The sequence below is a fragment of the Pteropus vampyrus genome, unplaced genomic scaffold, assembly GCF_000151845.1.
Source record: "Pteropus vampyrus isolate Shadow unplaced genomic scaffold, Pvam_2.0 Scaffold23, whole genome shotgun sequence".
Taxonomy (NCBI): Eukaryota; Metazoa; Chordata; class Mammalia; order Chiroptera; family Pteropodidae; genus Pteropus; species Pteropus vampyrus.
This window is the reverse complement of record NW_011888804.1, coordinates 5,956,149-5,968,220: the sequence shown is the minus strand read 5'-3', so window position 1 is coordinate 5,968,220 and position 12,072 is coordinate 5,956,149. Positions and strand designations below refer to the sequence as shown.

The following is a 12,072-nucleotide window of genomic DNA, read 5'->3' as shown; positions in this document are numbered from 1 at the left end:
AAGCTCCCAGGTGGTGAGGTCGGAGTCCGTTGCTTTGACTGCTCACAAACTGACATTGCCATCTTTACCCACGGGTTACTTTGAAACAAAATATTTTGATGGTTTTTTTCTTAGTTCATTTTTGAAAGTAATAGGTCTTTGAAGCTTGGAATAGAGTTAGAAACATCTGGTGAAATATTTTGAGATATACTTGCAGCATAGGTGAAATGTAATAAAGCATCCAGAGGGGGTATGTGTGGGGAGAGAGGAGAGAGGAGGGAGAGCAGGAGAAGGCGAAAAGAAGGGAGGAGAAGCTGGGGAGAAGGAATGGGGGATGGGAAACTTAAAATGATTTTAAACTTGAATAAGCCTCTTTAAGTCATTATATACTTGAAGTAAGAATTCATTTCATGTTTTGAAAATAGTTTAATAAATTGCTCTAATGATTCCTTATCAATAGTGTTTGTATAGGTCACTTAAAATTACATTCTTGCAAATAACTTCTAGATTTAATATAAGCCCAGTTGTTTATTAGTCATAAAGTATTCTAGCATTTATTTTACTTTTATTCATGTATTGATTTTTTTTTAAAAACAAGTGGCAATTGCTAAAGCTATAGAACAAACCCCTATAAAATCCTTAATGTGCATGTTTTCTAATACTATAATTATATTCTTGAATGTAATTTTTAAAAGGAAAACTCAAATCTCTGAGACAAAGTTACATAACAAACACACTGCCACATAAAGACTCCAAAAACTTCTCCTCCTTCCTCATCATACCCTCTTCCTCTCCCTCCTCCCCTCTTCTTTTTCTCCCTCTTCTTTTCTCTTTCTCTCTCCCTACCTCTCACTCTCCCCATCTCTCTTCTTTCATTCTTTTTTCTCTTTTCTCCTCCCCCCTGCCCCCATCTGTCTCATTTCTTTCCCAGTATTTACAGAAAGAACATAATATAGATCGCCTTACAATTTACAAACTGTTTTTAGATCCCTAGCGCCTGTGGTTGGTATCCAGAGATGATATTAGAAAGTGATGAATGCTGTGTGGGGGAGAGCGAAGAGAGTTACTGGGGGCTGTAACTTGATGAGGATAAACCTTGCTGAGGAGGTGGCATTTAAACAAACTTGTAGGAAGTGAGGCGAGAACCCTGTTGATATCTAGGAGGAAGAGAGTTCCAGACAGAGGGAACGGTAAGTTCAGTGGCTCAGAGGAAGAATTGTGATTGGTTTGTTTGGAGAATAGCAAGAAGGCTTATTGGGCTGGAATGGAGAAAGGGACGGGGAGAGAGCAATAGGTAATTTGGTCACAAAGGTAACTGGGGCTGGATGTTGGGATTTGCTGCATTTTTTACTATACTTTGTAAGATGGGAAGGCATTGGAGGATTGGTTTCTTAGTTCTCTGATCTGTTTCATTTGCCTCTGTCCTCGCTTCATTACCACCCTGTTGTAATTACTGTGGTTTAATAATCAGTCTTGATACTGGAAGGTTAAGTCTCTTGCTTCATTCTTTTTCAAAATTATATTGGCCATTCTTGACTCTTAGATCTTCTGTTCTATATAAATTTTGGCATCAGCTTGTCAAAAAACTTATTGGATATTGTTGGGATTGAATTGAATTTAAAGATAATTTGGGGAGAATTATAATCTTTATGATATCAGTATCATCCAGGAATATGCTACATCTTTTAAAAGAGTTGATATCTTTAGTATTCTTCAAACCAACTGTTTTGTAAATTTTTCCATAGAAGCCTTACATGTTTTTTATTAATTTATTTTCTAGGTACCTTTTAGTTTTCATTGCTATTACTAATGGTGTATTTTTTCCCACGGTATTTTCTAAAGGGCATGTTGAAACACAGCTGTTGTTGATCTTGTATCTGCCAACCTTACTAACTCTTGTTCTCTCTTATTACTTCCATTAGTCTACCTAATTGTCTGCATAGAAAATCTAAGAGATTTCTGTCATCTGCAGATAGTTACCTCTTCCTTTCCAGTTTTTATACCTTTTTTACTTTTCTTGTCTGTTGCATTGACTTGGATATCTAGGACAGTGTTGTTACTATTATTTAATATCTTGGAATTAGTGTTCATGAGTAAAATTTTTAGGCGATGACTTTTTTTGTAATAACCACATCCAGTTTTGCTGTCAACATTGTACAAGCATAATGAAAAGACTTGGGAGGCTTTCTCTTGTTTATTGTTTGTTGAAACAATTTGAATAGAGAGATTGATTATTGAAAGTTTTGTAAAACCTTCTAAGTTGGCATTGAGGTGGGTGGGTGCATTTCTTAATTATTTTCAAAACATTTTTTAAATCTTCTATTTTTATAGAAAATTATTTCATGTGTTTCAGACTTTCTGGCATAAAGTTAGTAATAGCATTTTTATCATTAAAACATTCCTACTTTATCTGTGGTTACTTCCTCTTTTTGGTTCCCGGGATTGTTTGTTTATGCCCCCTCCTCCTTGCACTGGCATCTTCCCTACGTCCCTTCCTCAAACCAGTCATCTTAGTGGTTTGTCTTCTTTTTAGTGTGCTTGCAAAACAAGTATTGATTTTGTTAATCCTTTCCATTGCTTTTCTTTTTTTTTTCTACTTTATTAATGTATTTTTGTCGTTATTACCTTTCTGTTTTCATTGAGTTTACTCTTTTTTGTTTTTTTCCTCCCAACTTTTGATTTGAATACTTATCTCATTTAAGATTTTCTTTTAGGTGTATAAAGATAAAATTTATTCTCTAAGTGCTGTTTTCCCCAGTTTGTGACATATATTACTTTTGTTGTTATTCCATTTTAAATATTTTGTGATTTCCTCTGAAACCCATGATTTATATAGGGAATGCATGTTAAAGTTTCCAAAGGGATTTTATTTTAACCTTTAAAAAAGAACATGTTGATTTTTAACTAAATTGCACTGTGATTAGAGAATATATAGTCTATGTGTGATATCAATTCTTTGATATTTAGTTAGGACTTGTCTTGTGTCTTAGTACTCATTCCATTTTTGCACATTTTTCCATGTGTTCTTGGAAAGAGAATACATTGTTTATTTCTGGAAAGCCAATATATATATTCAAGTTTATGTCATTTTAGTTTTCGTGTGTGTGTGTTCTTAATAATTGGCTTATTCCTTTAAATACTGAAAAAAGTATGTTAAAATCTTAATTAACTGCAGATTTGTCAGTTTCTCTTTGTATTTCTGTCAAATTTAAAAATATATTTCTAAGTTATATTGCGTACCATATGGCTGTGTACATACTTGTTCAAGAATGTTTAAATTTCTTGTTGAATTCCTCTATTTATTATAATGTAATGATGAATCTATGTTTTAAAAATATTTTATTGTTTTTTTTTTTAATTTCTATACCAGCTTTATTTTTATTCGGGTTTACCTGGCATATCATTTTGTACCTGTTATTTCATTTTCACAATGATATAGCTGCAATGCCTCTTTTTAAAATTTTCCTTTATGATGACAAACTCTCTCTAACTCAGTACCTTTGCACATATAATATCCTTTTCTTTGAATGTCTTTATCATTTTCTTCTTTCTTAAGATTCAAGCCTCTGTTTAAATGCTCCCTCCTTTTTTTCTGTTTTTCTCTGACCCATCTCTTTCTAAAATAGCACCCTCCATTATTTTCTATCTTAGTACCTTATTTATTTCTTTTATTACACAAAAGTTATTTGTAGATAATTTAGTAATATTAGTATTATATGTACTAACCGTTTTACTTACATGTTGATTATTCGATATTAGTCAGTACAGGGAGAAAGATATGACACTAGCCCTAAAGGGGTATTATGGTCCAGAGTAGGTGTTTCAGTTGCAGAACCTGGAGCACATACAGAGGTAGAAATAAAGACTATTCATGAGTGAGAGAGAATGAGTAGGGGGCTTATAGAGAAAAGGAAATATGTCATCTTCAAAGACTGGGGAAGGGTGAGGCAAGGGTAACTGCAGACATGTGTAAGTGAAAAAAGAGGTTAAAGAAAGAATTACCTGAATCAGACCTGATTTACTAAGTAAAAAGTGGAGAATAAATGGGAGTTGAGAAGGCTTGGAATAACTTGTTAAGTGGAGTACCCTAAAAGAATAGATGGGGTGAGGCTCCGATTTTAGTTGGGGTGAAATTACAATGTTTTTGATTCTGTGTATTCATTTGATAGTACTTTCTGGTCTATAGCAGTAGGGGGTTAATAGAAATGATGCAGGGGCTGGTTAATTTTAATATGTGAATGTAGCATCAATCTAAGGTAGCACATTATGAATGTACTATGAACACTAAATGCTAAGAATAGGAATCTGAATTTTTATTCTAACTGAGTTCTAAACCAATGGTCTCCAACCATTTTGGCACCAGGGACCGGTGCTCCTATGAGAATCTAATGCTTGATGATCTGAGGGGGGAGCTGAGGCGATGATGCTAGTGCTGAGCAGCGACTGCAGATACAGATGAAGCTTCGCTCACTTGCCGCTGCTCACCTCCTGCTGTGCAGCCCCGTTGCTAACAGGTCACTGACCACTACTGGTTCATGGCCCGGGAGTTGGGGACCCCTGTTCTAAACTACGTGTGTAACTTTGGGTACAGAGCTGCCTTCCCCCTGAATTAGAAAGGAATTGAGCTTGATCATCTCTAAATCCCTTTTCAATTTTCAAATGATGAGAGTACATGAAATAGATAGATTTGAGTGATTTAAGGTTCAGATAAAAGTGGGCAATAAACGAGAATAAGAACAGGTATGGAACTTGTAATAACTTTTATCTCCTAACTTTTACCTCCTAACTTTATAATAACACTATCTAAGAGTATATCTGTAACTATTTATAAGGCCCTTTGTTTGCAGTGTTCTTCACAAATGTGATCTCATTTTACTTATTTAAAAATATAAGTCGGTAGGGGTAATAATTAATATCCCCTTTTATAGTGAGCTAGCTAGGGAAAAGTACATTAAATTTTAAGTCTAATTCAAGTCGTGCCTCTAATAATGGTATCGACAAGCCAGACTTTTTATCTCTATTTTCTCATCTGTGAAATGAAGGAGGTTGGCTTTTGTATCAGACTACCTGAATTTTACTTTTAGTAAGCAGGTTTGTGGATCTGAGAAATATGAGTTATATATCTGGATTTTATCAAGACATTTGACATAATCTTTGTGAGTATCCTTTGTCGGCAAGGGATAGTATATGGGTGGCAGCATTCTGGTGAATTTGTAACTTGGGAATTATCTGATAAGATGACACAGGATTCTATCCTCAGTGTAGTCTTTTTTTTCTTTTTTTTTTTTGGCTAGTTTTAGGAATGACGTAGATAAAGATATTGATGGCTTGCTGATCAAATAGCCAGTATGTTGGATAACAGAATCAGAATCAAAGATGATCTCAGTAGGCTTCAACTAAGAGCCAGAAATGACAAGATGAAGCACCATGATTCCTCTGGTGCCTTCCTCCTGTTGGGCCAACAAGCTCACTGCACGCGGAAAGGACGGAGGGCTTCTTTCAGATCTTGCCTCCATTACTTTCTGTGTGACATATGGCCCCACATTCAAAGAGTATAAAAGACTATTGTGAATTCTCTCTTTCTTCCCTGTTCTTCATGCCATTTCATTCCCCAAAGACAACCAAGGTTATTAGGTTTTTAAAAGTATATCCTTCCAGAGAAATTTTATGCTAGTGTAAGCAAATTGTGTGTGCATATATTTTACCCTGGTCACCCCTCCCCACCTTTTTTTTTAACAAATGGGAGCATATTATTCACAATGTCATTTTTTTTTTTTTTTTTTTTTGCTTTGAGGGTTTTTTTTTTTCACATTTTTGAGTTTATGTTGGAGGTTTTTCCTGTACCAGTATGATCATTTTCATTTAAGTGGTTGCACAGTATTAATTTGTAAGGATATATCATACTTCAGTTAACTGGTACTTTACTGATGGGCATTTTGACTGTTTTCAGTTTTTAACTTTTACAAGCAGGGCTGTAATAGTTAATGTACAGTAGTTTTTTCTGTGGAATAAAGTCCTAGAAATGGTATTGCTGGGTCAAAAGGGAATTCTACTTTCCAGCATCAGTATTGTCATCCTTGCCTTCTTGCTTCACATGATCTTAGAAAAAAATAGAATTGGATAGCTGGAAAGAGATTTAGGTTCTCGAAGTGTCATCCTTGGGCAAGGAGTAGCAGCAGCAGCACTTTGGCACTTGATACAAATGCAGATTCGTGGGGCACACCCCAGACCTCCCGAATCACGACTTCTGGGGGGGCCCAGCAATTTGTGCCAACAACTGATTTTACCTGTGAGGAAGTTATGATCCGAAAGGTGAAGTAATTTACCAAAAATTATATAGTTATCGGTGGGTCTCTGTTATATTTCCACCGTAACTTGTTATTTTTCTTATGTTGTTTTAGTTTAAAAATATATTTTGTTTTTAAAGTTATCAATATAAAAAATAGGTCATCGATTTAATTTCTACGTTTTTTATTTGGGCTTCTCTTCTGTGTCTTTGGGGACATAGTAAATTCAAGTGAATACTGTGTTAAAGTTTTCATCATGATTCTTTAGATTCAGCTGACTTTTTAAAATCAGACCTTAAATTGGCTCCCTGTTATTTTTCACATACAAGTCTCTTTGTTGTCTCAAGGGATGACCTCTGACTCTTTTTCCAACTTCTTTCCCATCATGTCACACCATTCTTCCCTTTAGAATTTCCAAATGATGTCCTCCTCTTACCTGCATCTGCTGCTTGCCTCATGCCGTCACTCTCACCTTTTCAGTGTGCTTCCAAAACCCTATTTTCGTTTGTTCTTCTCTTCTTGAAGCACTTGGATCTTCCATATTGAACAAATCAGAACACCTTAGCCTTCCTATAGGTTTTTATTTTTATTTCTTTTTCTGTATTTGTGCCTGACTTTAATTTATTGATGTGCATTTATGTCACTTTTTTAGCTTATGCACCTCTTGAGGGCAAGGGCCATGTTTTTATTCAGTGTCACTAAAGGCTCCTTGCACCATTCTTTGCATTTACTAGTTGATGGATAAATATTGGTTGCATTTGTTCTCATGCACGATTGGGAATCAGTGGAAAAGAGAACATATCTGTAACTAACCAGTTGTTTTATAAATATGCTATTTACTACATGATAGTAGGCATGCATAGGATAACTCAGCTCAAACCTCTTCACTGAAATTTACAGATAATAAATTAACCAGTCCAGAATCAGTAAACCTATATTTTGACCTTATTATGTGCCAGGTGTAATGTTCGTTGAAGATGGTATGTTTCTAGTGTCATTTTCATAAATAAAGGACAGTGCATTTTTACTATTGACACTTCTTTATACCTGTATGCATTATTTCCTCTTTGTGAACTTGAAACTTAAAAAGTCTGGTATCAAGAGGATGTTAAACTTTTAAAAGTTCCTACAAAATTTTAGTTACTATCTTAAGTTTATTGTGTTGTGCTAAATACCCAAGTACCAATGCTAGGTGTGTCCTATTGATGAAACTTCACATTCTAGTAAAACACAAAATTTTCTTAGGTTATCTCAACACAGTTGCAAAGAAGAATATATATGCTTCACTGTGTGATAGAGTAGAAATTTTATCATTTTTATTTTAATTTTCCATTAAAGCCTTATAATTTTATTCTTAAAATTTAATTTTAGGGTAGTACTTAACACACACTTTAATAATGTAAGAACTTTTGAAAAGAAGCACACCTTGGAAATAATTTTTCCAATGATGATTGCCTGGCCTACAGTGATTTTGATTCATCAGGCATGTGTTCTTAAGAGCCGTCTTGAGAAATGGAGATGTTATGGCTGGCTAGGGCCAAAGTTAACAACTTCGAAAGAATGTATCACTGTAGTAATTTTGAAATTATTTTTCTCTAAGATACATAATTTTTGTCAACTTTTAGCTAATTGTGTGGAAAATGGAGATGTGTGAAATGCTTTAATAAAACTTTGCGATCAGAGGGAAAATGCAAAAATAAATATAATAGATTACCAGCTAATTTAGACACTTGTATTACTTTAGCAGTTGTATGTTGTGAATTTACGTACAGCAGTGTCTTTAATTATTATTTTAAAATCAACAGCTGTAACCTTATTGTCATGTTGCAAGCTTGTAAATTTGATGTTATTGTATGTCATACCAAACATAGGCAAAACTGTTTTGTCATTGTCCCTCGAATCAGTTAAAAGCCAGTTCAGATACTAGTAAATGATAAGGTAGAAAAATGTTATTCTTTTTCTGTCCTTAGGAATTTATAGTCGGCATAGGAGACTTTATGCAAATGAAACAGAAAGCATTCTGCACGATAGCTTTCAAAATTTCACAATATAACATAACTAATTTTTCAGATTTATCTGGCAGTTTTAATTTAGTTTGCCAACATATTATTTTTACATTATTTGTCCACAGTCAACTATAAAATTATGCTGTCAATATCATTAGGGGGCAAGCTTTGCTGGATGCTTGATAAAATAAAGCTGTATCCCATCTCTAGTTCCTATATGTAGCGTTCACTTTTTACCAAAATAAAAGAGTTGAGCTTCTCATTGTTTCTTTTTTAGTGAGCATTTGTCCTGTGCTTTCACATTCTTTCTTCATGGGGAAAGTAATGTATGCACAAGTGTGGAGATTGCCCAACACCAGCCAATTTATTTGATCAATGAGGAGCATATACACATGGCTCAGTCTTCACCTGCACCATTTCAAGGTAAGTGAATGATGCTGCTGCAGCTCTCCACCCTTCCCCATTAAGTGGATAACCACTTCCCCAGTGATATTTTGCAGAGTGAGATGTTATATTAAATGGATATTTTAAAGGTAAGCATAAGGGTCAGTTTCTGAAGAAGAAAGATAAGACCACCATATCACATACACACAAAAATAATGGCTTGCTGGTTTTTTGCTGAAATTTTATCAGATATGCAGTGTGGTCATACGTGAAGTTGTATTGAGGAATAAAGTGTAGAGAATTTCTTTCAGAGCAGAAGATCAACAAGTATTTGAAAAATATATTCCAAAGAGTAATTGACAAATCTTATAAATTAAAGGTTTTCCTTGTTTTCTCTGTTCCATAGTTTCAGAAATATAATAACTTGCAGATAATTACTGTTAGACTTAGAATTTGAAATTTCAACCAAAATCAAATATTTAGAGTTGTATAATACATAGTTTCTTCAGTGATGTTAATATCTTCATTATTTTCTTTAATTATAGACTACATTGGTTTTAGGCATTTGGTTGTAATTTAACTTACATTTATTTGTATTTTTATTCTCAGCTTATCACCTAAATGTTACCAAAATAACTCCTTGTTCCTTTCCTCTATCTGTGCATTTTATATCTTTGGTTTTGTCTTTGGAATTTAGAATTTTTTTATCAATAACTTTTTTAATGTTATGATATTAGATTGAACCATATGGAAAAACCTTTTTTGGTTCAATCTAATTTATCATTACTAGAGATGTCTGATAGAAAACATCTTAGTACATCTTAAATTACAGTTGGGCAGCACACACTGTAATTTAAAAAAAAAAAACACTGATATTTTACCAGGCTTTACTAAAGTATTTTTATTGACATAACAGTCTGTCATGAGTGTTTAGCCTCCGTATTATTTATTACTGCTTTTTGGTTTTCATCTGATTTAATTTTGGAATCATCTGATTTAATTTGATGAAAGCATCTGTTTCTTGCTCTAAAGATAATTAAGTCTTTTTTAAAAATGTTAAAAAGAACATTGAATCTTCATTTAACTGTGTCCTAATTATTACCTACTTTTGCCCCTACCTTCCATTTGCAACACATTTTAAGCTATGTACTTTGTTATTCTGTAATTCTGGGTGTTTTATGTATGAACTACTACATAAAACAACCCAATTCTCAAACCTACACTTGAGAGTGGTGCAGTATGTGCATATTATGGATTGTCAGAATTATTTAAATACTGTTTCCTTGACTGCGAAGCTGCTGAGGACCATCTGACTTCATTCTAGACTTTATCCCTCAAAATAAAAGCAGTTATTTATGATAACAAGGAATTACCAGTCATGAAGGAAGGTAACTAACCTAAGCTGGGAAAGATAATATTAGCCATACCAGATTCTTATAGACCACTTATTTTAAATCTTACTATTTTGTTACTAATGCCTCAAACCATAGAATTTTGTTGGACATTATCCTATTTATTTCCCATGACTGATGTGGAGGAGATACATTCTTAGGGCAGGTGCTGGATTATGTAGTGAACATAATTAACTATATTGATATGGGAATTTCCTAGAAGTGTTAACCCAGGAAAATTGCCTTTGATAACTGTGTTGGTTGGAGTCAGGAATTTTATCCGATTTGGATTAGTAAGGAACAGCAGAAAGGCACAAAGAATATGTGATGTCTCCAGCTATCTCTGTCTTAATTGATGTGATATATCACCCAGCTGTAAAAAAAAAAAAAATAAAGCCATCAAAAGGAAGATATTCCATTTAATAACTACGCTGAGATTTTTTAAAATTAGGATTAAGAAAAAGTGACCTTTATCCCCAGAAAAGTGTTGCTCGGAGGGTTGAAATACTCACCCCAAGGTTAATAGCTGGCTGGGTTACTCTCAGTACTGTGTTAACTACATTTTTGTGTCTAGCTCAGTGAAAATGACATCAGGGTCAAATACTGAAAGAGAAAGATAGAAGGACTTGAAGTTCTTTAGTAAAATAAATTTTATTTAGAGTTGTTTCATCCACAGACCTCTAAAACAGTTATAACTGAAATTAAAGCTAAGCATATGTTTTAGACTTTATAAATTAGGACTTTTCTGCTATTCGAAGTTTTATTTCTACATTACTTTTTAATTACCACAGATTTTAAGAAGTATCAGAAACTACAGGGAGAGTATTCAAATTCTAGGCAGGTTTAGGGGTTGTATGTATGGAACAGTTCTGTTACCAAAGATTTGGTGTTTACATGGTATAAGCTATTATCAAACAGATGGGTATATGCTTTAATATATAGATAGTTAATATACTTTGTGTTGACATAGCTGTCTCCCCCATTTTACTTCCTTCAAAAACTGATGTGAGTTGAGAGGCATATAAATTAGTATTAAAATGAGAAACTTCTAAAAAATCACATTTTAAAAGGAGTTAGGAAATAAAGAGCACTAAACATTAAGTGATGCTATGCTTTGACCTTAAATTATCACATATGCTACCACATATGAATTATTACTCTGATATGTAACATAATGTTTCTCCTCCCTGCCTTAGTACTGGTAAGTCCTTATGGATTAAATGGCACACTAACAGGCCAAGCATACAAGATGTCAGACCCAGCCACTCGTAAGTTGATCGAGGAATGGCAGTATTTCTACCCAATGGTGCTGAAAAAGAAAGAAGAATTGAAAGAAGAGGAGCTGGGATATGACGATGATTTCCCCGTGGCAGTAGAAGTAATCGTTGGTAAGAGAAAGTATTTCGCCTGAAGAACTTTATTCTCTCTTCTTCATCTTCCTTAATTTAAAAAGATAATCACTCAGATTCATCAAAAATAATCTCCATAATTTTCTCATTTTTTAAAATTCTCTTGACACAGTGGTATCTGCTGAATAGTTATCTTGCCTGAAGCGCCAATGGTCCCTGTATTTCAAATGCTATTATAATGTTAGAACACATGTTTAAACAGCTATTAACTTAGGAGAGAATGAAACGTATCACTTGGTGGAGTTCCTAATGAGCACCTCACTGTCACCAGTGAGCTTTGACTCTGACCGTGGGAATAATAGAGTTGGCAGTCTAGTGTAAACTTTTCCTCCTTGCTCTCTCCTTCCAGGTGGCGTTCGGATGGTTTATCCTTCAGCTTTCGTTTTGATCTCTCAGAATGACATCCCAGTTCCTCAGAGTGTTGTCGGTGCTGGCGGCCACATTACAGTTGGGCAGCAAGGACTTGGTAGTGCAAAGGACCCAAGTAACTGTGGGATGCCTCTCACCCCTCCCACCTCTCCAGAGCAGGCTGTCATAGGTGAGTACAATCCAGGAATGTCCTGGGAAGAGGATATCCCAGAAAATCATGTAGTTCCCTCGCCATGGAACAGGTAAG

The 12,072-nt window shown here is 34.4% G+C and overlaps 1 protein-coding gene across 2 annotated transcripts in view; it reads left to right on the top strand.

The window, feature by feature from the left end:
- MED13L (mediator complex subunit 13 like) overlaps positions 1-12,072 on the top strand; it is a 262,490-nt gene that overhangs the window by 195,558 nt on the left and 54,860 nt on the right. For both annotated transcript variants that reach the window (XM_011355833.2, XM_023528246.1), the window contains exons 5-7: positions 8,550-8,695; positions 11,244-11,435; positions 11,806-11,994. In XM_011355833.2, the coding sequence (XP_011354135.2) occupies positions 8,550-8,695; positions 11,244-11,435; positions 11,806-11,994 (527 nt within the window). The remainder of the gene's footprint in view (positions 1-8,549; positions 8,696-11,243; positions 11,436-11,805; positions 11,995-12,072) is intronic.